Source organism: Aspergillus heteromorphus, assembly GCF_003184545.1.
Source record: "Aspergillus heteromorphus CBS 117.55 chromosome Unknown BO70scaffold_18, whole genome shotgun sequence".
Lineage (NCBI taxonomy): Eukaryota > Fungi > Ascomycota > Eurotiomycetes > Eurotiales > Aspergillaceae > Aspergillus > Aspergillus heteromorphus.
This window is the reverse complement of record NW_020290423.1, coordinates 158207-185845: the sequence shown is the minus strand read 5'-3', so window position 1 is coordinate 185845 and position 27639 is coordinate 158207. Positions and strand designations below refer to the sequence as shown.

At 53.1% G+C, this 27639-nt stretch overlaps 7 protein-coding genes across 7 annotated transcripts; 3 read left to right on the top strand and 4 right to left on the bottom strand.

The window, feature by feature from the left end:
* Nucleotides 1–26: 26 nt before the first annotated feature.
* Nucleotides 27–2176, bottom strand: BO70DRAFT_430337 (uncharacterized protein). Its single transcript, XM_025548151.1, has one exon. It carries the CDS (start codon nucleotides 2163–2165, stop codon nucleotides 156–158), a length of 2010 nt encoding a protein of 669 aa, XP_025397968.1. The 5' UTR covers nucleotides 2166–2176; the 3' UTR covers nucleotides 27–155.
* Nucleotides 2177–4181: 2005 nt separating this feature from the next.
* Nucleotides 4182–8845, top strand: BO70DRAFT_380660 (putative ABC multidrug transporter; the record flags this gene model as incomplete). The annotated part of the gene is made up of 5 exons (XM_025545421.1): nucleotides 4182–4815; nucleotides 4867–4925; nucleotides 4987–6352; nucleotides 6403–8024; nucleotides 8066–8845. 5 exons carry the CDS (start codon nucleotides 4182–4184, stop codon nucleotides 8843–8845), a joined length of 4461 nt encoding a protein of 1486 aa, XP_025397967.1.
* A 466-nt stretch (nucleotides 8846–9311) lies between these two features.
* BO70DRAFT_317419 (fungal specific transcription factor domain-containing protein) lies at nucleotides 9312–11624 on the top strand (the record flags this gene model as incomplete). Its single annotated transcript, XM_025540383.1, has 5 exons — nucleotides 9312–9420; nucleotides 9508–10225; nucleotides 10287–10725; nucleotides 10819–11104; nucleotides 11244–11624. Coding segments are annotated over exons 2-5 (1587 nt in total), but the record flags the coding sequence as incomplete, so codon positions are not given.
* Nucleotides 11625–11937: 313 nt separating this feature from the next.
* On the bottom strand, nucleotides 11938–17191 carry BO70DRAFT_372152 (ABC transporter-like protein; the record flags this gene model as incomplete). Its single annotated transcript, XM_025544833.1, has 5 exons — nucleotides 11938–11957; nucleotides 12679–13217; nucleotides 13338–13370; nucleotides 13438–16943; nucleotides 17009–17191. 5 exons carry the CDS (start codon nucleotides 17189–17191, stop codon nucleotides 11938–11940), a joined length of 4281 nt encoding a protein of 1426 aa, XP_025397965.1.
* Nucleotides 17192–18157: 966 nt separating this feature from the next.
* On the top strand, nucleotides 18158–19486 carry BO70DRAFT_294588 (uncharacterized protein; the record flags this gene model as incomplete). The annotated part of the gene is made up of 3 exons (XM_025539484.1): nucleotides 18158–18410; nucleotides 18486–19177; nucleotides 19241–19486. 3 exons carry the CDS (start codon nucleotides 18158–18160, stop codon nucleotides 19484–19486), a joined length of 1191 nt encoding a protein of 396 aa, XP_025397964.1.
* Nucleotides 19487–20435: 949 nt separating this feature from the next.
* BO70DRAFT_388223 (putative serine peptidase) lies at nucleotides 20436–23574 on the bottom strand. Its single transcript, XM_025545972.1, has 10 exons — nucleotides 23077–23574; nucleotides 22730–22847; nucleotides 22479–22633; nucleotides 22214–22336; nucleotides 21934–22106; nucleotides 21764–21851; nucleotides 21534–21639; nucleotides 21282–21441; nucleotides 20912–21112; nucleotides 20436–20686 (listed from the first exon to the last, which is right to left on the bottom strand). The coding sequence occupies exons 1-10, from the start codon at nucleotides 23326–23328 to the stop codon at nucleotides 20470–20472; spliced, it is 1593 nt and encodes a 530-aa protein (XP_025397963.1). The 5' UTR covers nucleotides 23329–23574; the 3' UTR covers nucleotides 20436–20469.
* Nucleotides 23575–24063: 489 nt separating this feature from the next.
* On the bottom strand, nucleotides 24064–27563 carry sey1 (dynamin-like GTPase SEY1). Its single transcript, XM_025543538.1, has 4 exons — nucleotides 27138–27563; nucleotides 26564–27001; nucleotides 24767–26511; nucleotides 24064–24661 (listed from the first exon to the last, which is right to left on the bottom strand). The coding sequence occupies exons 1-4, from the start codon at nucleotides 27236–27238 to the stop codon at nucleotides 24384–24386; spliced, it is 2562 nt and encodes an 853-aa protein (XP_025397962.1). The 5' UTR covers nucleotides 27239–27563; the 3' UTR covers nucleotides 24064–24383.
* Nucleotides 27564–27639: the final 76 nt, after the last annotated feature.

The window sequence follows — 27639 nt, the reverse complement described above, 5'->3', positions numbered from 1 at the left end:
ACGATATCCTCCTACCCCGGAAAGGTCAACAATTCTCCATTCGAAGCCATCCATTCCATCGACTACCCTACCAAATAACCCAAAACTGCTGGATCAATACAACGGTGAATAACCCCTTCAAACTCCCAAGACAGTCGGTCTATCGTTCCCGCAAATCAGGGCAGGTCCATGGTATTGAACAAGCGATTGCCCGTGTCCGTCCCCCTGGTCCCCGTGTATCTGTTGATGGAAAGACGCAACGCAACCACAGTGAGTCCTCCATCCTGAGCGATCGCCGGCAACGGACCATCGCGGCCCACAGCCTGCGCCTGCACAACCCCAGCGACCACCACAATGCGAACATCCCCCTTCAGGCCGCGAACGCGCGTGAAAAACTCGGCGACAGTCTTGCCATTATTCACCACGGAGTCCACAAGCAACACGATCGTTTTGCCCTGGAGATGGTCAAGGTGGACCTCCTCAGGCTTGGACACAAGCAGGAGACTCGCGTGTCCAAAGACGTTGTTGACGCCCAAAGCCATTGACAATCCACCGCGCATCAGGCCTATGATCAGCATGCGCTCTTCGTTTGCTAGTCGATGCCCGATGGTCATCTGGCCCTGAACGTGCGCAATTCTGTACTCTTCCACGCCAAGAAGATCGGCCAGATACTCGAATGCGAGGTACCATCCGACTTGGTGGTGGGCCTTGCGCAATGATGGGCCTTGCACCGCTGCGTTCCGCATGGGGGTCTGCAGCAGCTTGGTCGCGCTTTTGCCAGTGGCGTGGATGAGTTTGAACTTGACTGCCACGAGGGTCTCGATGAGGACCGGGTCGTCGAGGCGGGTCACTGGAAGCACTGTTGTGTTCAATCGGAGAGGCGCAGTGCCGGGCAGCAGAACCTGGCGCGCTTGGAGGCCCTTCTCAATTGCTTTCTGCAACGCGGCATCCATGTTTCTACTCCGGGAATATCCGTCCCCCACGACGACAATGGCGTGGTGCGCTTTGCTGAGCATCTCTATATCCAGCGAGCTGTCTCCAAACGCCCAGACCTGCCCATGATAATCAGTCTTGAGTCTTTCGACCAAGTCACCTTTGACACGAGGCGTCACAACATATCCATCGGAAATGCGTCCCCCGCCGATCACCTTGACCGCATCCGCAAGGCCTTCTCGCGCCAGAACCTTCTCCCAGACCAGACGCAACCCACAAGTCACCACAACAATGCGAATATGATCACACCTTACAACGCGACGGAAAAAGCTCGTTATCTCGGGATACAGCTTTGTTGCAGATGCAACCCGCTGGCAGAGCTCGTCGTACCTGTCGTCGTCCGTCGCCTGCTCATAAAGCAAAGTCGCCTGCTTGAAGCCAGAGTACGAATACACCAGCGGGCTGTCGAACAGTTCCACGAGGGTATCCCACGACTTGGTAGCCCCGTCATAGTGTTTCCAGAACTCCAGGCCCGTATCGACAGGCGCCATCGTTTTGTCCGCGTCAAACAACAGGACATGTTCCGGATACGCCTTGCCAGCAGAGACCGCTTCGACGAGGCACTCATCGGCCACTTTCTGGTTATGATACTCATCATGGCGCTGGAAATCCTGAAGCAACAAAACAATCCGCGGAAGACTGTCCGGCATGACCATGAACATGATATTATGTTTGAGACACAGTTTTCTCAGCTCGCCCTTCTCGTGATAACTCCATTCTCCCAGCTGAGCGATCGGGATTCTCGGACGGTCCCTCTCCGCATCATCCTCCCGGCGACGATACACCACATCAGCCGGGGTATCCAAGTACAAGATGTGGGTATAGGTCTTGAGATCTCGAGTAGTCATCACACTCGCTGGCTGCTGGCTCGCATGGTCCGAGAGCATGAAGTGCCCCGTCACGATGGCCGTGCCGCCGGACCCGCCTTTGGCGATGTATTCGATGGCCTGACCGCGCCAGTAACGCTTGTCTCTCCCCGACATCTCCTTGAAGGCTGACAGTCCGCCCGGCGTGATGGTGTTGATCGCCTCGGAGCCCTCGTAGAATGAGAAGGTTTGGGTCCCGAGACGCTCTCGCAGCTGCTTCAGGAGATAGGACTTTCCGGCGCCTGGGATGCCGTAGATGCCTATCACGGTGCTTTTGGCGGGGGGGTGTTGGTCTGTTGGGTCGAGTTTGGGCTCCGCGGGGTCCATTTTGGTTGATGGATGGGTGGTGATGTTAGAGATGGGTGGGTATGAGGATGGGTATGAGGATAGATATGGGGATAGGAAAGAGGGAGAAGGGGGGGGTGGTATGGGAATAAAGCGAAAGAAGCAGAATAAAGGGCCAGGTGGCTCTTATTATAATCCTTGGATACGATTCACCTGCTTCTACCGGAATGAACCAGAGTCATCCTTTGATTGCTTGATAGCTGGACGCAACCTTGATGCATTAACTGTAGCGTACAGCAACCCTATAACCGTGGTTTACCTGGCATGTGTAGAGCCGTAATATCGCTACCCTGGTAGCGAAACAACATACCTAGTATTATAATCAATATTCACATTGGGGCTGTCTATTCGTAAGAGTGAACGAAGCATCTTCTCTTATTTGAACCGTAGAAGCTTGCAGCATTCAAACAAGGAGCAGCTAATTCATTCTATATAATCCTGATTTTACAATTACTATCATTCTGCAACCCCCTCTCCTTAGGGCTTAGGTCAAGTTACTCCACTACATCCTCTAATCAAACCTCCACTAGTACGGACGTACTCCAAGTGATGATGCCCACCCTCCACATACAAAGTATACAAGCAATCGCAACAAACACCCGACGACACGATTGGCCACCCAGCGCGGATATAGAACCCCCAAGGTTACGGCCCGATCTCTTTGTCCCGCAGCCAAATACCGCATCCGCATCCCGCATCCCGCATCCCGCGCAATAAGGGTCAGCCGTAGCCTTCCAGAGACGCTCTCTTATGTACGGAGTACAATAAATTTTAAACCCGCCCTCCTCCACCCAAGCTTTCAAAAGCAATAAGTAGATAGTCAACCCTGATCCCCGAATTCAAAACCAACCCGGACCCTGCATGCAGGGCCTAAGACAGGCAAACATTAAGTAACTAGCGGCCTAGCCAGTAGCCAGCCAGCTAGCCGAGGCGGCAGCTGCGATGAGATCACCGCAACGCAGATAATTTCCTGCCGGCATTTCGAGCGACCCGTGGGGGTACGTGGGGACTCCGTGCTCTTCGGTAGCACGGATGATGGATGATGCGCGGTGGCTGAGGAGCTTCTTGCCATATAATAAAATAAACCCACGGGCCACAGCTTGTGTGATGATCTGTTCCCTGGCAGCTGGCAGACTGGCAGACGTAATGATGACTTTGTGCATAATAATAGCAATCTCCGGTCGACTCAGTAGTACACGTACATAATGTGTGTGATACAGCAGGGGACAGGGTCTTGACAGATCCGTTGGAGCCTAGATAGCTTCCGGCACTAAGTTAGCCTCGCAAGCCCCCAAGAATATATCTCCACCACGCCATCCCGTAGACTCGGGGGGCTCGGCCGGAGGGAGCATTGGGGTTTTCTCCTGAGAAAGAGTAAAAAGGAGGAAAAAAAGTCAGCGATGGCCGGCGGGATCTCGAACCGGATGAGTCAGCGGGGGAGCTGAGTCATCGGAGATAAGGGCCCCACACTGACCGGCTCGCGATCGATCCTTTGAATAGTTCCGGCTGCGACAACGTCCGCCCCATGGCTCGTCTGGCGGCTGGTGAACGGATCTTCTGCCCTTCGGGGAGGCGATCACCGTCTCTCCGCTGACACACCACACTCGCTCGTCTCCATTGGTCGCCTGACGCCCCCAGATCAGCCATAGATGCGAGCTTGCGTCGGAAGAAGAACGTTCCATGCTGCCTACATCCGTGCCACGACAATGCCCATACACAGATCCGGTACCCGGTGCACGGTATCTATCTATCGGCCAACAGATCTCCAGACCGTTGGCTATGGAGGCGGGTACCGGAGGGCCAGGAGGCAACTTGTCCCTGGTCCGAATCTTCAAGGGAATTCCCCCATGGTTATAAGAACCGTTGGCAAGCCTCCTACCCCTGCCTCTTCTTGCAAGCACACAAGTGCATGGTCCCTATTTCCGGCCTGGGCTTTCCCCCCCTCTCTCTACCTCGATACGTGTGATCCAGCGTCCAGGACGGACACCACAGTACGAGATGGCTTCCGACCAGAGGGGCCCCGAGCCCCAGGATGAGGACTACCTCCTGCGGCAAAACACACCAACAACACTCCACGATCAGACCGCCAATAATACAGCCGTGGCAGCCGTGGACCTCATCAGCGAAGATGAGCGGAACACTCTCGTTCGCATTGCCACCCAAGAGTCTATAAGGCGGCGCTCCAGCGTCTACACCCAGCCGACAGCGAAGAAAACAGACACCTTGGATGTGATCCGCGAGGATAACCCTAGTCTCGACCCGCAGGGAAAGAACTTCGACCTGGGGAAGTGGCTGGCCTTTGCGTTGAATGAGCTACGTCCGGAGAGCGCTCGCGACCATCGGCCGGGCATCGTGTTCAAAGACCTTACCATCTCGGGCACCGGAGCTGCCGTCCAATTCCAAGACACCTTGGCATCCACTTTCTCCGCACCCTTCCGCATCGGACAGCTCCTCCGCGATCGTCACTCGGCACCGAAGCGCATCCTGAACCAGTTCAATGGGCTGGTGAAGAGCGGAGAGTTGCTCTTGGTTCTTGGCCGGCCCGGAGCTGGCTGCAGTACGTTTCTGAAGTCGCTTTGTGGTGAGCTTGACGGATTGAGCATTAACGAAGACAGCGTCATCCACTACAATGGTATGTAGCTCTCTACACTGTCCGAGACACTACTGACGTGGGTTCACATAGGGATCCCTCAGCAACAGATGACAAAGGAGTTCAAGGGCGAGGTCCTGTACAACCAGGAGGTGCGTCTTATCTATATATCCTAATTGAATCCTGCAACAATACTGACCTTTAGCCGTCTAGGTCGACAAACACTTTCCTCACCTCACCGTCGGTCAAACCCTTGAATACGCGGCCGCCATGCGAACCCCACAGCACCGGTTCAAGGGGATGTCGCGAGACGAGTACGCACAGCACGTGGCCAAGGTTGTCATGGCCATCGTTGGCTTGAGTCACACATACCATACAAAGGTCGGAAACGAGTTTATTCGCGGAGTTTCCGGCGGAGAGCGCAAGCGCGTCAGTATTGCCGAGATGGCTTTGGCGGCCTCTCCCTTGGCTGCGTGGGATAACTCCACCCGCGGTCTGGATTCTGCCACAGCATTGAAATTCGTCCAGTCTCTTCGTTTGTTCGGCGACCTGACCGGCTCGGCACATGCGGTTGCCATCTACCAGGCCAGTCAGAGCATCTATGAGATCTTTGATAAGGTGACGCTGCTGTATGAGGGTCGTCAGATCTACATGGGGCCGGCATCGGCGGCCAAGGCGTTCTTCGAAAAGCAGGGCTGGGAGTGTCCCGCGAGACAAACCACCGGAGACTTCTTGACTTCCGTGACCAACCCTCAGGAGCGCCAGGCACGCCCGGGCATGGAAGACCAAGTCCCTCGGACTCCGGATGATTTCGAGGCTTATTGGCGCCGGTCACCGGAGTATCAAAAGCTGATTGGCGAAGTTGCTTCGTATGAGCAGCAGTACCCATTGCATACCGACCAAACAACCCAGACCGGGTTTCATGAGCGCAAGTGGGTAGCTCAAGCCAAGCACACCCGGCCCAAGTCGCCGTTTCTGCTGAGCGTGCCCATGCAAGTCAAGTTAAACACGAGACGGGCATACCAGCGACTGTGGAATGACGTCCAGTCCACCCTCACCACCGTCTTCGGGCAGATTGTTATGGCCCTGATTATTGGCTCCGTTTACTATGATTCCCCTAACGACACGGCCTCTTTCACTTCCAAGGGAGCGGCCCTTTTCTTCGCTGTTCTCCTGAATGCTTTGACCGCGATGTCTGAAATCAATTCACTTTACGCCCAACGTCCAATTGTCGAAAAGCAGGCATCCTATGCGTTTTATCATCCAGCTACCGAAGCGATCGCGGGAGTCGTCAGCGATATACCGGTCAAGTTTATCCTTGCTATTGCTTTCAATGTCATCCTTTACTTCATGGTTAACCTGCGACGTGAGCCCGCCCAATTCTTCATCTATTTCCTGATCTCATTCATGATTATGTTTGTCATGAGCGCGGTCTTCCGCACGATGGCAGCCATCACCAAAACAGTTTCCCAGGCCATGACCTTAGCAGGTGTTCTGATTCTGGCTCTTGTTGTCTACACTGGGTTTGTGTTGCCCGTCCCGTCTATGCATCCGTGGCTGGGTTGGATTCACTATATTAGTAAGTTTACTCACTTGAAGGAAATGGTCATACAGCTGACAGTCTACCAGATCCGATATACTATGCCTTCGAAATTCTGGTCGCCAACGAGTTTCATGGCCGTGAATTTCCGTGCTCCTCGTTTATCCCGTCTTATGCGAACATGGATGGCACTTCCTTTATTTGCTCTACCTCTGGATCAGTCGCGGGCAGCAAGTTGGTCAGTGGTGACCAGTACATCGCCCTCAATTTTGAGTACTATTACAGCCACGTGTGGCGGAACTTTGGGATTCTGATTGCCTTTCTCATCGGTTTCATGGCTATATACTTCGCCGCGACAGAGCTCAACTCCTCTAACACCAGCACCGCCGAAGTTCTCGTCTTCAATCGCAGTCAGATCCCCGCCTTCGAACGCACCCAGGGCTCCAAGTCTTCCGACGTCGAGAACGGGATTGAACTTGGTGCTGTCAAGGAGCCTGGCACGGACGAGGAACCACGGGAGCTGGCCGCTCTGGCGCGACAGGAAGATATCTTCACCTGGCGCGATGTTTCGTATGATGTAGACATCAAGGGAGAGACACGCCGGCTGCTCGACCATGTGTCAGGGTGGGTCAAACCGGGCACCCTTACTGCACTGATGGGAGTCAGTGGAGCAGGTAAGACCACGCTGTTGGATGTTTTGGCCAGCCGGACTACCATGGGAGTCATTACGGGTGATATGTTTGTCAACGGCCGAGGCCTAGATGCCAGTTTTCAGAGAAAAACCGGGTACGTGCAGCAACAGGATCTCCACTTGGAGACGGCTACTGTGCGAGAGTCGTTGCAATTCAGTGCTCTTCTCCGCCAGCCTGCCAGCGTTCCTCTCAAGGAGAAGTACGAATACGTCGAACAGGTCATATCCATGCTGAAGATGGAAGCCTTTGCGGAGGCCGTGGTTGGTGTTCCCGGGGAAGGTCTCAATGTCGAGCAACGCAAGCTGCTTACCATTGGCGTGGAACTGGCGGCAAAGCCCAAACTTCTTCTCTTCCTGGATGAGCCTACCAGTGGTCTCGATTCCCAGAGTTCGTGGGCCATCTGTGCATTCTTGCGTCGCCTGGCAGACAGTGGACAGGCTGTTCTCTGCACCATCCATCAGCCTAGCGCTGTTTTGTTCCAGGAGTTTGATCGGTTGTTATTCCTCGCTCGTGGCGGAAAAACCGTATACTTCGGACCGGTGGGTGAGAATTCCCGCACGCTGCTCGATTACTTCGAATCCAACGGAGCGCCACGTCCCTGCAGCGAGGAGGAGAACCCGGCCGAGTATATGCTCGAGATTGTCAACGAGGGCTCTAATGTGCACGAGCAAAGTTGGTTTGACGTGTGGAAGCAGAGCAGCGAAAGCCAGGCTGTCCAGGTGGAAATCGATCGCATCCACGAAGAGCAGAAAGGGAAGGCTTTGGAGGAAGCGACCGAGTTGGGCCACTCCGAGTTCGCCATGCCGTTCTGGTTTCAGCTTTACCAGGTCACCTACCGTGTGTTCCAGCAGTACTGGCGGATGCCAAACTACGTGGTCGCGAAATGGGGGCTGGGAGTCTGCGGAGGTCTTTTCATCGGTTTCTCGTTCTATCACGCCAAGTCGTCCCTCCAGGGGCTGCAGACGGTGATCTACTCCATCTTCATGCTGTGCTCTCTGTTCCCTTCCTTGGTTCAACAGGTAAGCCGCTATCCGTGTCGTACCAAAACCTCAACTAACAGGCTCAGATCATGCCGCTCTTCCTGACGCAACGAGACCTTTACGAAGTCCGCGAGCGTCCCAGCAAAGCGTACTCCTGGAAAGCGTTCCTGATCGCCAACATCGTCGTCGAGATTCCGTATCAAATCGTCCTCGGCATCATCGTCTTCGCCTGCTACTACTTCCCGGTCGTGGGCATCCAAAGCTCCGCGCAGCAAGCCACCGTGCTGGTCTTCTGCATCGAATTCTTCATCTACGTCAGCACGTTCGCGCACATGGTCATCGTCGCCCTCCCCGACACCGTGACCGCAAGTGCGATCGTGACTCTTCTTTTCGCCATGTCTCTAACCTTCTGCGGTATCATGCAAGCGCCCTCCGCCCTGCCCGGATTCTGGATCTTCATGTACCGGGCGTCACCCTTTACCTACTGGGCCTCGGCCATGGTGTCTGTTCAGGTCCACGGTCGCACCGTCGAGTGTTCCACCGCTGAACTGTCCGTCCTGAACCCGCCCTCGGGCCAGACCTGCTCGCAGTATCTTTCTGAGTATGCGACTCTCGCTGGCGGGCGGTTGATGAACCCGAATGCCACCTCCGACTGCAGCTACTGCGCTGTGGGCACGGCGGACCAGTATATCAGCGGCTCGGGAATCTACTACAGCGATCACTGGCGCAACTTTGGCATCTTCTGGGCGTATATATTGTTCCATGTTGGGGCTACCACGGCTCTGTATTATTTGTTCCGGGTCAAGAATTGGAAGAAGGATGGGATGAAGAAGAAGGGGAAGGGGAAGACTGGTGCATGATACGGCCAGCAGTTTCTTCTTTTTTTTTTTTTTAACTGTTCTCCCCCTGCCCCTTTTTATTTTTCAGTCTTTCATTTTCACCTTCTCTTCTTTATCCTTCGACCTGATTGTTTTATTTAGCTTCCTGTTCAGCTTCATACCAGTGTAATCGGATAGATTAGAGCCTTTCGGTTCGAGAATAATATACCATTTTTATCGCGTGATACATGACTCCAGTCTCAAATGTTCTAACTTGGACGATGATATACTTCAGATTCATGACATTGCCTCTATCCCAAAGATCAGCTGTCACTATCATCCATCAAAGTCCTGCTTCCACCGTAGAATAATGTACGGTAAGATCTCGGAGTAGAAATTGCCTGTTCGGGCTAGACCTCGGAGTGCTGCCATCCCGATCGACCACCACCAGCAGTCAGTCAGTCAGTCCAACATCTCCCCAAAGTCAACAATGTCCATCGGTGATGTATCGACGCAATGGCAAACCCACCTCCTGCGAGCCCTGCAGGCTATCCAAAGTGCGGTGTGACCATGCCGTCCCGGTCTGCGGGCGATGTGCCCGTCGCGAGCCAGAGAAAGTACGTCACGTACCGAGTCCAATAATAATAAAGAAGCGCTGAAGAGAAGAAAAAAAAATAAGAAAAAGTCATGGCTGATGAGAACAGTGCTTCTACCATCCCGCGCCGTTGACGCGGGCGCGGACGAACCGTCGTTTTCGAAGATGGAACCCGCCTGTATCTGGCGTATCGAGCGTCTCGTCGAACATCCAGCAACGCCAACAACCATCACCAACGACTCCGAACTTTGCATCGACGCCCATCCACGACACCCAGACTCAGCCCGGACCAATCCTCTACCACTCGGCCAGCTCATCGAGCGTCGCCTTCGCCCGAGCCCAATTCATGAAACTCTTCATGGCGTTCCAACAATACGAAAGCGTGATCGCCAAATACTACAGCATCAGCCAATTCGTGATCATACCCCGACCACTAATCCTGGGCCTTCTCGCCAGCCTCCGCCGGGATCTCGAGAACGGGCTGAACCAAGAGAGCCTCGAGCAGCTCTACGCGCGCACCAGCATCAACACGCGGAAACCTTTCCCGACGATCACGGAAAACACAACCGTGGAAGAATTCCTGGCCTGCATGACGGGGCCCCGTCTGCGATGGGAGACGGTGGGGACGATCTTCGCGCTGGCGGGGATCGCGTCCTTCCATACGAAAGCCTCCGAGATAGCGGGTAAGGAGGCCTTCGCGGGGGATATGTACGCGGCGAGTAAAGCGTGTATTGAGATCTGCGAGGAGAATGGCCAGGTCAATGATGGGACGCTCTGGATGCGGTTGACGAATGTGATTCTGGCGTCGAATTTGTATGGGGATACCAGTATGTCTCACCCCGGATTACTGACATTCCATCAGATGTACTTGTTTGCTAACGAATGCAGGCAAACTCCTCTACCAAGGATTCACGCTCTTCACCACCGATCTCACCATCATGGGCCTGCACCGCCAGATCTCCTCTCCCTGCAGAGTTCCCTTCTTTGTGTCTGAGACCCGTAGGCGGATCTTCGCGGCGGCGTTTAGTCGCGACAAGACCCTGGCTACCTTCCTCGGTAGACCGTACCAGATGGACTCGCGGTTCTGTGATACCATCCTGCCTCTGGACCTGGACGATGAGGAGATCGTGTATACTGTGCCCGCACTCACAGGGGCGCTGCAGACACTGGACGAGAACGGCTGGAAGCGCTCCCCTTCCCCTGGCCAATCCCATCCTCTCCGTCCAGCGACTGTCATCCGTCTCCGCTATCAATGGTCCAGACTGCGTGAGCGGATCCTCCGGCTGTCACTGGGGAATAAGATCGATGACTTGGCTGGGGAACTAGAGTACGCCCCCCATCACTCCCAAAAAAAGAGTAGAAGAAAAAAGAAAAAAGGAGAGAGAGAGCGAGAGAGAGAAGAATCACACTAACAACCCAGCTCCATCCACCAAGCCCACCAAACCGCCTGGGCCCCCATTCCGCCGCAATACCGCTACACGCCCGTCTGCTGGACCCACCAGACGCCCAACGCCTGCGTCGCGCTGCTTATCATCCACCTCGACTACCTGTATACGGGGTTTCAGCTGCACCGGATATATCAGACGGAAACTGAGGTAGTTAGCAATGCTCTGCTTGATACATCGATGGAGCTGGTGGAGGGGATGCTTGAGTTCGTTACGCAGCAGGAACGGTGCGCTGAGTTGAGGGAGCGGTTTATTTGGATTGTACGTTTGTTTTTGTCTTGCCTTTACCCTCGCTTTCCTTTTGTTTTATCTTCAGTCTGGTTATATATACTTCCTGGTCACTATATACACCACATCCCCCCAAAACTACCCATCTAACAAAAGCTGACATAAGTAATAGTTCCTCTTCTACCTCCTCCCCGGCGCAGGGACGCTCGCTGCATCTCTCCACCAACACACCATTCCTCAAACCCAGACCCCAACCCAAGCCCAAACCCAAACACACACTTCCACCACCACATCCACATCCACATCCACCCCCTTCACACCTCCCGCGTCTACTAATACCTCCACCCTCCCTAATCCTATAAACAATCCCCTCCCCTGCTCATCCCCCTACTCGCGCATCATCCGCAGCCTCAGCGTCGTGATCGCCTGGTTCGAGAACAAAAGACTGCTTCTTCCCCAGAGATCCGATTATCAGGTGTGTTTACAGATCAGTCGGGTGATTGGGGGGTTGGTGGATGAGGTTGTTGATTGGAGGTTTACTTCTGGGGAGGAGGGCAGTATATTGGGAAGGATATCGGGAAGGATATCGGGGGGTGGAGGTGGACGAGAGGAGGGGGAGACGGGGAGATTGAATAATAATAATAATAATAATCATAATAATAATACTGTCGGTGTGGGGGGGATAGGGATGGGGATGGGGATGCGACAGGCGAGTGTTGGAGATGGATATGAGGCTGGAGATGGCCTTGAGGGTGCGGTTGGAGTTGGAGTTGGGGCTGGGCCTGGGGCCGAGGTTGGAGTGACCGGGGAAGATTTCCTGGCGTGGTTCGATGAGGTTGTTTGGGACGAGCCTGTTTATAAGCACTTCAACTGATGAGGCACTTTACTACCTCATTCCCAAGGAATCGTAAATGACATAGTGGAGTGAGTACTAGTAGTATCATCATCACAGCCAAAGGCTCTCTCATCTGACCGACTGTATCCGGCCAGGATTTCTTTTTATCGTAGTAATTTGGCTTCAATCTGCGGTCGCGTAATCGCTGACAGCGTGTAGCAGATCTTGACTCATGCAATATGGGTGGATAGTAAACACATATTTTTTTAATGAAGTGAAAGTACCAGACCTTCATTGTTGTCGTCACGGAGCTACTTGGGCCATGCCGATGATAGCGATACATTCCAAGCGAATACGGGGCAAAAGTCCCTGCCACCCGAATCAACCTATTGTTTCCGTTGCTTCATGTGGCCTGTTTTCCTTGTTCTCGAGAGCTTCAGCCTGTGTGGCTTCAACCTGCATGGCTTCAATCTGCGTGATTTCAATCTATATAGCTTTAATCTGCATGATTTTTGATCTGTCTCTATGACTTCAATCTGCATGGCTTTAATCTATATAGCTCGATATTAGATGGCTTGGTATTAGATGGCTTCGCTCTGCACGCCTTCTAGGCGACCTCGATCATCTAGACACCTAGTATAAAGTATTCGATGTATGTGTAGATCACGATGAGCTATATGCTAAGATACACTAGAGGCCGTTCTTTCCAGTCATTGTTCCGAGTTGGCCCAGAAGGAGTTGAAAGATCCATGACTATTACCTCGAAGCTTACCTGGCTCTCCCCACTCGACCAGCCTGCCAGATTCAAAAACCGCAATGCGATCATATCGGTTGACAGTGTTAAGTCGATGCGTCACCGCCAGGATGGTGTGTTGACTAAACCTCTCCTCCAGGAACTTTAGCATCAAAGTCTCAGTTACTTGGTCCATACCACTGGTGAACTCGTCCACTATCAAGATCCGCTTTTTGCCATTCATTAGAAAGCTACGTCCGATGCAAATCAGCTGCTTCTGCCCATGACTGAAGGGCGATGCGTCCATTTCAGCATCCAATCCACCTCGAGATGAAACCGTTCCCCACAGTTCCAATGATTCCAATATAGCCTGTAACTCGGCGTCGGAGTGGACGAGGGCCGGATCGAGATTCTGTCGAATACTTCCCGGAAATATCACAGGCGCTTGGGGAATCGTGTTACATATGGATCGGACCGCATCACAAGACAGGGTGGAAATGTTGACACCATCGATCGTTATCGCACCCTCTCGCAGTGGTAGCATTTTCAGCAAGGCCAAAATCAATGAAGACTTCCCACTATAAGCATGTGTTAGTCACACTTCTTTGGACGGACAGAGGATTCAAGCAAGGAGTTTTAGAGCCTATCTCCCTGATCGACCGCAAATACCAATTTTCATACCAGGCTCAACGGAGAACGAGACTCTATCTAGGGCGGGCCTGGAAATCGAACTATCAAATGCATGTCAGTTCAATTGCCCATTTCTTTTTAGAGGACTGGACGCGTTTCTGTCTGTACCTGTAGGATGCCGTGACGGAAATGAACTCAATTTTGCCAGTGCTGGAACGAGGGCAGTGCTGTGGAATCTGGGAGCTCGCAGTTGCATCCTCGTCCTCAGGTCGCACATCGGATGTAAAGGATTTAATTCTTCCCACGGCTCCCAGTGATGTCTCAAGAGTAGTATATGCGGAAATGAGTAAGCTCAGAGTTTGGGCAAAATTAAGAACGTTGATCAATGCGGCACCCATTGCGTTTCCAGATGTGATATTCTTGATCTGAGTTCCAAAGGTGACCAGAATGACGGAGACGACAGCAACCAGCAAAGAGAGCACAAAGCTAAGCCAGCGCTGAATGCAGTACAGTGCATAATATGGTCGTTGGGACTTGTCCAGTAGTGCTAGGTTTTCGTCTTTGAATCGATGCTCCCATCCGTGGGCTCTTATTGTGAGGATCCCACTATATGTTTCTAGCATCTGGCTGAACAAAGGTGATTTGGCTTCTAGATCTAGGAAGCGCACTTGTCGAGACGTTCTGAGATACAATTTCTGGATCATATATGTTGCGATAATTACTGCAGGCAAGAATGCAGCAAGGTATTTGACACCCGTGCATATCAGGATAGCTTGGCCAAGGCAAGTGAAGCAATCCAGGAAGAACTCCACTGCCGCTGAAGGGAGATCAATATCAACCAGAGTTATATCTTGACTGAACCGGTTCAGTGTAATTCCTGGGTCTGTGACGGCGTGGAAGCTGTAAGGTGCACGTATTGTCGCTTCGAGGAGTGCCGAGTGTAATCTCCGAGCGGACCGAGGAACGATCACTTGAAACATGAAGAAAAGAACAGATCCATACATGATCATGCCTCCCACCATTATTGCGACATATGAGCAGCCGTACACGATATTACTGTGCCGACCTGGACTCGTCTCAACGGCGTCGACCCAGAAGCCGACCCAAACTTGCCCAAACCGAGTGCAAAACACATAAAGACAGTTCAGTAGGACATAGACCAGTAGGTTGAGGATACCGACACTGTTCAAGTAATACTTGTATATGGATAAGTCTCCTTTCTGCCGAGACAAGTCGTCGGATAAGAACTGATCCGCTGAAGCCAAGGGCTGTGTTGCATGGTCCGGTTGGTCCTGTGACGCACCGTCACCTGTTCCTTCGGGGCTTTCTGGGTCATGGCTGTCTTCGTTTGATATATCCTTGCTTAATTCAAGCTTCTCAGTGGGCCTTCGATGATGTATTCCTCCGTTCTTATCAAGGATGAGCACTGAATCTGCATTGTTTGAAAAACGCAGGCTGTGTGTGACTAGAACGACAGTGCAGCCGAGCTTTTTCAAAAGCCCAGCCGGGCCGAACAAGCGGTTGTGGATTAGGGACTGAGATGTGGTATCTAGGCCGCTGAACGAGTCATCTAGGAGAATCAACGACTTGCGTGCGTAGATTGCTCGCGCCACGGCAACCCGCTGGCTTTGTCCACCAGAGAGGCTCACTGCCTTCGACCCTAGTCTGGTCAGATCACCCTGTGGAAGCTTGGCAATTTCTGAATCCAAACAAGTCGCAAATAAGACTTCCTTATACAGTCTCTGGTCAAAAGGAACTCCTCCGAGAATGTTGTCTCTCAAAGACAGATCCCGAAGCCACACATCTTGACCACAATAAGAAACGCTTAGATCTGCCATGGAAACAGATCCTTTGAAGCATTTGACTTCGCTCAAAAGTGCCTTTAGGAGTGTTGTTTTCCCCGATCCCACGGGCCCCAGAATGACAGTAAAGGAACGAGGTTGGCATTCCCAACAGATATCTTTCAATACAGCATTGTCTGCATCGTCATAGCCGAAGCAGCCATCGCGGATAGAGAAAGAGAAAGGTGGAATGTCCAAGTCCGGATCCATGTGATCGTCACCGATTGTGATACTTTCTGACAGCTCAATTTCTTTTGTACCGGAAGGCTGTTGGTACGTGATAGGCGGCCGAAGTGCAGTCACCGTTCGATGGTTCGGCGTAGTATCTCGGTAATCCTGTTTTTCCTCCAGTAACAGGTACTTCTGAATCCTTGCAAAACATGCCAGTGACGCCAGGAAGGTTGGAAACGCATTCAACGCTAGACCCAAGGGTGATGACATCAAGGCAACGATTGTGAGAGTGTAATATACCAAAGAGCTTGTAAGCTGATCAGACGTATGGTTCATTGTCACAAAAGCAAAAAGAAGAAGCGTCGCAACTGGGGACAAGAGTGCTGAAGTGTTCGCGCAGACGTTCATCAGGCACTCGATTCTCAGATAGGACTTTGCCTTGGTAATTTCAGCGGACCGTAGACTTCGGATCCTGTCACCTATACTGACAGCCAGTGCCATCATTTTTAGGCCTCTGATGTTGGTCAGAAGAGATGATGTCAAACTGACACGCCTTTGCACTGCCTCTAGCCAACTTTCCTGGCGTCCCCTCATCATTTTCGCAATTTGGGTGCTCCCTATGGTTGAGAAAAGCGCCAGAGCAACAGGGGCTATGCACGCAATGCCTAGCTTTCGCTGCAGCAAATAGATTCCCATCCCCACATCAATAGGAGATGCCCATATTTCATGGATGTTTATCCAATTTGTGGCAATGCTGTCAATATCTGTAGTCATGAGCGTCATGGCCGCTGAATCCGTGAGCCTTTCCATATTTAACTTCAGCGTTTTGTCGTAGAGAACTGAGATAAGACCACCACGAACCATGGTGATCATCCGAAATGTCTTGTGTCTGTACATAGCGCTGCTGAAAGCGAGTCCTGTGTAAATCAGCGCAGTTGCTGCGATTAGTCCATATCCGTAGCTTTTGTCTTCTGTCTCATGGTCTCCAACGTAGTCAATTACCCGGAAAATCAAGAAAGGTTGGCACCATGTAAATCCACTTTGGAAGATCCGCGGGATGGCAGCCGCAAATATCGGTCGCTTCAGCGAACGAGCCACCGAAAGAAGCAGCCTGAACTTGATGTTTGGCATCGAGGCAGTCCAGTATATAAGAAACCTTCTCCCCAGGAACTCTGAAGATAAATCGGAGTCCACCTGGAACATATCTGATGGTGATAGCAATGTGCGAAAGCCTTGCCACAAAAGAGGATTGAGCCACCAGAAACAGCCCCGGGTGAGTATTCCCGATACAGACTCTGGGGACAAATTTCTGTATGGCTGACGTAGGACCATGCGTTTGTTTCGGGCCTCCAGGATCAACAAGATCGCCTTGGTAGCTAGGCTGGCAGTTGCAATCGCAGACAGGGGAGTTTGGTTGTGCATCAGCCAAAGAGTCCGCAGCTGAACGGCATCGAACAGGAGACTGAATAATAGGTATATATTTAGAACTGTCGAGGGCTGAACGGATCGACGATATTCAACGGCCGACAAGGCAAGCATGGCGAAAGCATCAACAACTCTGAGAGAAGCTGCGGGAATGGACATGCGGTTGGACGGCGTGGAAGGAGATGCCCATTCAATTAAAAGGGCTATCTGGAGAGCAGCGAAGACCACGAATGCGATCTGTGGGAAGTTCAATAATTAACAGGCGCTGATATCTAGGCTCCAGGGGGGGGGATTTCACTGACCAGTCTTGTGTAGAGCCGGTTGCTCTGTACGGCTTTGACATCTTGTCGCAGCAGGTGAGAAAGCCGCCATGGAAACACGAACAGCAGGACAGTAGATGGAAGCAGAGAAAGGATACTTTGCTCGAAATAAAGGGTGAAATCAAAGCCCGATCGACAATCTCCGGTCACCACGGGGCCAAACATATCATCATTACAGCGAGCCATCCTAATGCTTGAGGAACGAACAGGGACTGATAACAGGCGAGGGTGAGAGCCGGAACGGGTGCCTAATATATAAGAAGTACAGGGGGTTCTCTCTTAGCTGGCCGGCCTAAGATATTCCAAGGACCATGCGCAAGAGGGATTGTATCAGGATGAGTGGATGGTAAGAGAAACCAATCAAACCAAGTGTTGAATGCATATGGCGATAATATGGCGACAGCACTCCACCCGGCCTAGTAGTGGGCAAGGCTGAGCGCGCTATGCGCCCGGAGTAAAGGACATGGGGAGCCCCAAGACGCTATACTACCACCTAGATAGCATATACCTAATAGTTAGTAGTAGTTTACCAGTAGTACAGGGTATAGGTAAGGTACCAGAACCTGAGCCCATACGGGTTTACCAATGATGGTCGGTAATTAACTAAGTCAGCCTATATTACGAGAAATGTATCAATACAAAGAATTTCATCTTCCTCCTGTATCTTATTGTGCTTATCATCCAACTTCCAAGGTTCCTGTCAATTCAGCTGCGCGGGCCATGCAGCCGAGCCGCGTCCCGCTCTTTGTTGTATGATATCCATCTGCCATCTATCTATGTACCTATCCAGTACCCCTGTACTACTAACTGCTTGCATCTACGCCACCCCCTCCCCAACAAGCTTGGTTTCCTGGATTATTGGGAGAGGAGAGTCGTCGGAGTCCGCCTAGCCGCCGGAGACCTGCCTGAAGCATGACCAATAAGGGCACGCCGCCTTCTGGTCAGATCATGATGCGATCCCATCCAAAAGTCCGGAGTACAAACAAGAGCCCCGACAGAGACCAACTCTCTGTCAGACATTTCCCAGGAAGACCGGACCGAAAGTTCTTCTTCCTATCATCTTCCTACTTTCAATCCCTCTCCCCACTGCACAACCAAGTCAATCCTCCCCAACACTGCCCCAACAAGCAGATGGATCAACAAAGTGACCATAGGCGATCGAAGCATCTGCTTCTTTTGCTTTCTTTGACGGCCTTCCTCTTTTTCCTCGGAGAAAATATCCAACAAGCCCCGCGAACCCAGATCTACGAGACAATCATCTGTGACCAAATGATACCATGGAACTCGGAAACCCCGCCACCGAGTTCTAGATGTAAAAGCAAGGTCGTTCAGGAAGAGTTGGCCTTCCTCAAGGGCACAGAGAGGCTTTTAGGGGCTCTGCCGAGTAAATCTTGAATAGCCCTCAAGCTCCTGGATGCAGTACACGTGCTAACCTGTCAATCGCACCATCATTGTATAGCCATCCTCGTGATTCCGTGGAGTATGTTCGCCGAAAGGTACGGCCGCTGCCGTTCGCTGAGATTGGCGTTGCTGGGCGTTCTATGTGAGGAAGCCTGGAGCTGTCTCATCTGCTGGCTTTCAGACTTGGTTCCGATTCGCCTCATTCTACTGGCGCCCTTATTCGAAGTGGTTGGGGGAGGCCCCGCCATAATTACCACCATGATCCATCTGTTGGCCGCCGAAGTGACTACGGATGAAAAGCGGACAACCACCTTCTTTGTCATTCGTGCCATGGGGATTGCAGCAGCAATGCTGGCCCAGCTCACCAGCTCGTTCCTGATGATCCGTAATGTGTGGGTGCCGTGGGTTTTAGGACTACTCTGCATATTCCTCTCGACGCTTGCCGCTCCGTTTGAGTCAACCCCCGGCTTTCAGATTCCTCCGGATGAGACCCCTATTCTACAGCACAGTGTGGGTCGTATGGGTAGCTTGGATCGGGATAATGTCCTTCTCAGTAAGAAAAATGCTGGTATAAAGTCTCGTTTCGTCTTGGCGGCGAAGCAACTCCACGAAGGCGCAAGGACTGTTTATGGGAACTTCTCGCTTCTCGTCTTACTTGGACTGTCATTTCTGGGTCAGTTGAGTGAGGACTCGCTGCCTATGATCCTGCTGCTTTATATTTCAAAACGGTTTGGGTGGGAATTTGCGCAGGTAGGTGCTGGGTGAAGCCTTGATTGGAGCATTGGGGTGAAAAAAGGCTGACCGATTGAACAGGCCAACTTCCTATGGGCCTTAGGAGAGGGGGTTCAGTTTGTGATCCTCATTGTCCTTCTTCCTCAAATCAGTCGGGCCCTCCTGACTCGTGTCCACATGAGCGCATATGGGACCGATTTTGCGATATCCATTGCCAGCGCAACGATGCTGAGCTTAGGCACCTTGCTCCTCGGACTGGGTGTTTCTATTCCTGTCGCCATCATCGGTATGCCTACCCGTTACTCCTTGTCTCTGAACTATCGTTGATATATATCCTGCTAGGGGTCGTTTTGATGTCAACAGCAGGAGGTCTTCAATCTGCGCTGCGGTCTCTCCTGACCATGATGATTCCTCCAGATGATCTCAGCGTTGTATACTCCATTTTCACTATCCTCCACGTCTTGAGCACTTCCTTGGCAGGGCCGCTCTATTCGGGCACCTTTGCTTTGGGATTGAAGTTTGGGGTCGAGTACACTGGATTCCCATTTATCGTATCTGCTACCTTAGCTGCCCTCTCATTGCCGATGTTATTGTTGATTCGACCCCGCCATGACTACGAGCCAGTGCAGGACGTGACGGCTTGAGGCATTTCGAATTTACGAGAGCAGAACACCGGTCTACTGATAAGGAGGAATCTAGCATGGAACTATCTAGTTCCATGCAGTGCGACCGCAACGCATCCGCTCGCGTCGTCCCAATACACGGGTAATGACCTCTTGTGATGAGTTGGAGAATAGCGTGTCATAGAGAAAGGAAATTTTCAAATGTAGAGAGTTGCCAAAGAGATGCCAACCTCTCGCCTTCAAATCAAGTGTCGGTATGGCCGGAAGCAGCAGGCCTTCCTCCGACGAATCAACCAGTTTTCAGAGCTCATGCTTCGTGCCCATCTCCTACTAAAGTCCTATAAGGCTATAGCCGACCAATAGACATATTGTATGCTATTTCGACAACTTCAAGAGTCTCCTCCAATCGACATGATCCACTGCGAGAGAAAAGACATTCTCCCAATCAATCAATCGGATCCAGGCCTTGTCTACTTGATAATTTTCAACCCGACTACATAAATTCCACCAATGGGAGCTTGGTTGGATGCTAATATTCACTTACTAACATATTCCCCTGGGTTAAATTTCAAGTGTCTTGAACCCTTGTAATTCATCACTCATCGCTCAAAGAATATTGACTCTACGCATACATACACAGTGCAAAACACCCAGCAATCATAAGCAGCTCAACTCAACTCATCCTAGTCAAGCATACCACTCCCCAACCCACTCCTTAATCTGCCTGACCTCATTATCCACGACGCGCCTCACACCCGCATTGGCATAGTAATCGGCCATGTAGAGGTCGGAGCAGTGGAAGGCGCCGGGGATGACCTGCACGGGTTCGCGGGGGGTGCTGACCAGGGGGCCGGTGGGACGGAAGGTTGACGAGACGGTGGCGTCTCTCCAGGGGTCGTATTGTCTGGATTTATTATGCAGTTAGTTTCGGTGGGGATTGGTTAGTGGGTTTGTATCTGTATCCATCATATACAGTATACAGTATACAGTATACAGTATACAAAAGATATCGTGGAGTATAACCCTCATCCAAGACGAGAATCGGGTACCTTCAGCTCAACTCCCTCTAAGATGAGGAGAGGAAAGCAAGAAGAGGAAAGGAAAGGAAAGGAAAGGAAAAAAGACGTACCCATTCGTCCAAATCAACCGGGTCGTGTTACGGGTCATATCCCACCCGCCAGTCCACTTGTTGAACGTGTCGGCGGACTTGCCCACCGCGCTGCCGAACGTGTAGCCGTTCACTTCGGGGAAGTACAGGCCGCATTGGCGCTGCCAGTACTCGGCGCTGACGAGCCGGGGGACGATGGTGCTGGTGTTTTCGGGGGCGCCACTATTGTATTATTAATATCTTGTTAGTATGTTTCTCGTGGGGAGAGGGGAGGGTGCGGAGTAGAGTGGAGTGGATGGGTGGGTTGAAAGGGTAGGGTAGAATGTAGATAGGGCAAGCAGGGTAACGAAGATAGGTTAAAACCAAGTAAGGGGAGGGGGAGACGACTCACTCCTGCCACCAAAAGAAAGGCTCATTACAGAGCAGCCACTCCCACTGACGATCGATGGCGTTGCCAACCGAAGTGTCCGTGAAGATAGGGCTGGAGGGGTTGTAGGTGTCGAAGCAGGCGACGCTCCATTCGTCGGACCAGTAGCCGTAGCTGGCGCAGTCTGCAAGTATATCACATTAGGATATGAGCATGGAAATAGCAAGACCACGGTAATAGCAGAAAGAATAAGGGGTCAGGTAATGGGGATCGTACAGTCAGGCAGTATAGTCGCGTTGAACCAGTTGGCGTAGCCCGCCAGAGCCTTCTCGAGACCGACGCCTTCGGGGCCGGGCGTTACGGCGGCACCGGCTTCGACGCCCTGGATGGGTGTTAGTCTTTCTCTCTCTATCTCTCGTATGCAGCATGTAATATGCAGCATGTAACATGCAGCATGTAATATGCAATATAGAAGGCAAGTAAGGAGTCAAGGGGGAAGTAAATACCTCAACCGCATCACAAAAAACAAAGAAATCCGAGTATCCCGTCGCGAAATCATTGTCCTGCCAGAGATAGGGTCCAATGGGGAGGATACTGCGTGTGTCTGTTAGCCCTGAACCTTCCACCTTCCACCTTCCACACAAAAACCCGGACTTAGGATAGAAAAACAACTCACGCAGCAAAATCATCATAATGCTTCAACTTGCCCACGCCAAACAGCTCCTTCAGCGCCTGCTGCTCGGCCACCGTGCCCGTCTTCCCGACCTTGTCGACGTACTCCGCGACAAGGGAGACATCCTTGCTGCAGTTCTGGGCCATTCCTTGCTGGATGGGGTAGAAGTATTGCCACTATAGGTCATCAGTATCAACACTACCAGCACTACCAGCACTACCAGCAGCCAACTGTCATATGACGGTCAAAAAAAAAAGGAAGAGAGAACGTGGGCGGGACATACAAAATCATAAATCGACTCCACAGGGGCACTAGTAGCGTGATACGCCCAGAAAGTGCCCGGGGCGAGATCCTCCACCCAGGCGGTTAGGGCACCACTGTAGGAGCCGCCGACCAGGACCCAAGGCTGTTGGATTCATGACAGTTAGGGTTAGCGGGTTGCATTGCACTTATTGTCTGACAGATGGGACATGCAACAGACAGAACGAGAGAAGGGAAGAAGGGAAGAAAGAAGGGAGGAAAGAAGGAAGGAAGGGAGAAAATCATACAGCATCCTTAGCGTTACTGCGACTGCTATTGTCGAAGCTCAGCTGAGCCGTCTCGGCGAAGTAGGTCATGTCCAGGACGGCCTGCTCGAGGGTGAGATACTGGAGGGTTTCGGCGGTGAGGTTCTCGTAGGGGGAGGAGTCGCCCCAGTAGCGGTCTAAGACGTAGCTTAGCTATCAGTGTATATTTTCTAATAGATCTCGAGGATGGATGCATGGATGCATGGATAGATGGATAGATCGGTAAAACTCACGCTCAATCAAAATCACCGCACCCTGGATCTCCTGCGCATAGACACCAGTCAAGGTCTCATTGGTGAGGTATCCCTCGTAGCCATCGGCGGAGACTTCGCCGGGGGTGAAGAGCACCACCTATACCGAGACAATGGTTAGCATTGATCCATCCATACATAGTATACACAACCACATCCACATCACCCCAACCCTAACCCAATCCCCCAACTCAAACCCCCCAATCGCAACCCAACCCAACCCCAAACCAAAAACACCAAGACCACCACCACCAACACCATCACCAAAACCAACAAAAAAAGTAACAAAAAGAAAGAGAGAAACAAAAAAAAAAAAAAAAAAAACCTACCGGCGACCCCGGCCCACCCCAATACTCCGTACTCCACCAATACCTCTGCGCGAACGTCCCCTTGCTAGGATCAGCATGATCCAGCAACTGCTGAAAGTAAGTCTGGCCGGTGGTAGCAGCATCGGCACTACCCTCAGGGCGAGAGACAGGCTTCGGGACCATGCGAGGGCCACGCGCGGCCTGGACGAGGGAAGCCCATGAGGAGACGGCGAGGGCGGCGGCAGCGAGACGGAGAGGTGAGAAGGGACGCATCTTGATCTGTCTGGGCTAGCTGGCTAGCTAGCGAGCTAGATAGATAGCTATCTGAGCTGTATGTGTCTGTCCGGGAGTCACGGAGCAGCAGACTAGGTAGGTAGACTGCAGACTGGACCGACTACAACCACAAACTACAGACAGGGACGAGGCGGCGGCGGAGGAGGAAGAGGGGGGATGGGGGGAGGGCTTTATGTAGCTAGAGCTAGCTAGGGAAGTAGGACGGAGTGCATAGGCCATGGTGAGAGAGCCAGAGAGAGAGAGCGAGAGAGATAGTGAGAGTGAGTGAGTGAGTGAGGGGCATATGGCGCAAGCGGAGCCAGAATTGTGCACATTGCATTTCACATTGGATCGGGTCAGTACGACCAAGCTAGGTAGCTACTCCAGACCGCAAGATTACTGCAGCGGGAGAGGGAGATGGGAGGGGAAGGGGAATGAAAGCAGCGGCGATAGTCAGAAATCGCCGACGGAGAGCGTCGGGGAGCCGAGGGGGTGGATCCCCGCCTGCAGAGTGCAGATGACATCGTCAGGAGATGGGGCGTCGGGGATGGGGAAATCGGCTGCAGGAACGGGGAGGGTTTCTCGAATGAGATAGGAGAGCTTTATCGCGGGTGATAACACCCACACTAACACTAACAATCTAACGGGTGCGAGAGAGAGAGAGATAGGTAGATACTGACTGATAGATAAATTGATTACGACGGATGGCGGATGGAGATGGACGGAACGGGTGGATAGATGGATGGATGGATGGATTGACCGCTTCTGCAGGTGGAGAACGAGCGGAAGTTAAGAAGTAAGACATCACATTGTTCGCCAGTTCAAGTGATTCTTGCAGCCTGCAGCGGTGCAACATCACCTGCAGATGCAGCCCTCTCCATGCCTTCTGTCCTACCGGCTTAGGGCTTGTGACAGTCACAGATGCCGGGTGCGGAGCCTGACCCTCCAGGCAGAAACCAGCAAAGATGAAAAAAAAAAAGAAAAAAAAAAGACTGATGCAGTAATCTATAAGTCCAGTACAGTGACAAGAATGGAATGGAATACAATAATACACTTTACAAGTCCTCCTCGTCCTCCGACACCGCTTTCCCTTGCTTGTTGAGCCGCGACATCTCGTGCTGTTGCCCGCCCGGCGTCGACATCGCGATCGCCTGTCGCCCCGTGTCCGACGACTCCAGGAACTCGCGCAGTCGCCGTTTGCCCTCCACCATCGCCTGGTTCGACGCCGCCTCCGTCATCTTCAGGATCGGGCCCCAGAGGTTCAGCTGGTACGTCACGTACGCGCCCACCAGGCACACAAAAAGCAAGAAGAAGTAGGCCGGGTTGCGCAGGACTGAGTAGCAGTTAGCCGGGAGTCATGCAGTCGCAAATGAAATAAAAAAGAAAAGAAAATATAAAAGGCGGAGAAGAAAAAGGAAGAAGAGGGAAAAAAACTCACCAGCAATAATCTCGTTCCACCCCAGCGCAAGCAGGATGCCGTAAAAGTACAGCGGCACCTGCGTCATGCCTCCGATGGCACTCCGCTTGGCCTCGACGTACACCCCGTCCGCCGACTTCTTAAACCGCACCGTCAGCTCCTGCCGCTTGGCCTCGCCCAGCATCGTCATCTCCTCCTCCAGGCTCTTGCCCTCCTCCTCGTCCACTCCGCCGATAGGGGGCAGATCCTCCTCGTCCGCCGGCGTCGCCGAGCTGGGCGTGTGGCCAACCCAGCGATCCAGCGGGGGCGCCGCCGACGTGTCCGCCAGCCGGAACCGCGACAGCAGCGGAATCAGCGTCAGCGTCGACTCGCGAGCCCGCGTGTACACGCCCTCGATGTCGTCCGTCGGCCGCCAGATCCGAGGGACGCCCGCCTCGTCGTAGCGGAACTTGTCCTCGAAGTTCTCGCGCAGCTTCAGCAGCAGGTTGCCCTCAATCATCTCCTCGTCAATCTTGGCGCGCAGCACGCCCCACGACTTCCGACGCAGCCGCCAGAGCCCCACGTCCACCTCCTCCAGGCTGGCATCGAAGCTGCTGGCGCGGTCGGTGAATCGCCGCTCCGCATCCAGCACCGTCTCGACGAACACGTTCCACACGCGGTCCCAGAACTTCTGCTCCGTAGGCTTCTCCCCGGATTCCGGCGCGGCACCGCCGGCCCGTCCAGACCCGAGCGCGTTGAACTCGAGGCCCACCGACTCGCCCAGGCGCGACTGCACCCATCGCTCAACCCGGCTGGCCAGGCGCCGCATCTCCTCCCGGCGGAGTCGCGCGCTCACCTCGGCCAGTTCTTTCTCGTACAGCGACCGTTGCTGCTGGGAGTCGCTCCACGCGGCGCCTTCGACAGCCGTGGACCGGGCGACCTCCTCGAACTTCTGGATGGCTTTGGCCACTTCATCATTGACAATCTCCGCGAAGTCGTAGCCGGTGCCCTTCTTCTGCCCCGCCTTCACGGCACCCGAGACCGCCTCGGTGAACTCCTGGATCCCTGACTTGTGCGTGGCATCGAGCTGGCCTTGGAAGAGAGCCTTCAGACGAGTATCAATTTTCTCCTCCAGCTCTGCCTGCTTGCGCTGGTACACCCCCTTGTGGTACCGGCTGGCTTCCGTCTCGAAGTTCTGGAAAGCCTTAGTCCGCGCAGAGCGCATCGCCGCCCCCAGGCCCCCAAGAATCTCCGGTTCCCCAAGACGAGCCGCCTGCGACTGTTTGTCTTCGAATGGAACGATGGCTTCATCGAACGCGACCATGACCTCCCGCAGAATCTCGTCGCAGCGGAACTGCGCCAGCAATTCCTGCTGCGTGGGGAGGTCCAGATCCTTGTTGTTCACGATCTGATCCCAGATGCCTTCTGCGTAGCGCGAAAACCCGTCCGCGGGGATGCGACGGTGGTACTCCGGGAGGAACACGCCGCCGTCGGAAAACTCGCCCTTCAGCGCATCCAGGCTGGGGTCCTTCTGGCCCTCGCGGAAGCGCAGGCTCAGCTTCTTCGTCTCGGCCACGAACTGCTCCGGCTGGTAGCTCTTATGCGGGAGCCCGTAGAACTGGAAATCGAAGTAATCATGGACCGTGCTGCGCTCCAGGCCCTCGGGCTTGGTGATCGTATCCCAGAGACGCGAGATATCTTCTATGAGGGTCCTCTGCAGGTTCTTGAGGGGTGTGTTGCCGACGAAATCACGGATGACGAAAAACAGGAGGGATCGGTGGGTGGTACTAAGAACAGCCGTTAGTAGAGCACAACCATAAGACCCAAGTAAGACCATACTTCCTGTCCTTCAAGAAGAGCTGCAGGTTGACCTCAAAGACCGTCTTCAGCAGCCCCATGTTTGCGCCCTGGTACAACCCGACCTGGTGCTCCCAGATGTTGACAATCAGAACTTCACTCGTCGCCAGCGCGAATAGAGCACTCTTGCGCTCGAAGTCCTGGTCCTCGCCTCTCTCGCGACCGTCCGTCCCCTCGACATCCATGACGAGGATGTTGTCGGCCATGGACCCGTCGCCGCCGTTCTTGTTATTCGACATCCAGATGCCCTTGGTGGTTTGGCGTCGCTCCAGCTCCGACATCACGGAGAAGTGGGTGCCGAAGAGGTGGTTGAGCAGAGTGGACTTGCCCGTCGACTGGGACCCGAAGACGGAGATGAGGTGGTAATTGAAGCCGGCGGAGGTGACATTTTCGAGGCTGAGGTATTTCGAGATGTTGGCACTGTGGAGGTTGTCAGCTTATGCGCCGTCGGAGACCCCTGAAATGATGGTCGCGAGAGTGTCGCATGGTGGCGGAGGTCTGGTGGGAAGGCGACCATGCGGGACTGTGTCAGGGACAGCAGGGGAGCAACGCATACTTGAACTCCTTATCCCCGTCGATGACCTGCACGCCATGCTCGTAGGCGGTCTTGTCACTGCTGCCGTTGCCAATCGCGGCAAAATGGCCATTGGTTGCCATGGCGAAGGAGGGCGGTGCACGTATGCCCGAATTGATGGAGGGGTGGGTGTAACGGAGTGTGGTTGTGGTTGTGGTTGTGATGGGGATGATGTTGGTTGTTGAGGAGGGATTTGAGGGGGGTTGGTTGGTTGGGGAAGGAAGCGATCCGGAGGCCGCTGGAACAACGTCAGATGCGGAGACCGTGGCGAGAAAGAAAGGAGAGATCGGGAAGTAAGGAGAGCGGGAGTCGAGGTGGTATGAGGTCAAGGGAAATAACTAATAATAATAATAGATCACCACGGGAGACGGGCAATCACAAGACGAGAAAGCCCCCACCGAGGTCTGGTGGAAACGAGGGAGGGAGGGAGGGTCGGCTGAGAAAGTGGAAGATGGAAAGAAAGGTGGCTGGCCTGGTCAGGAGT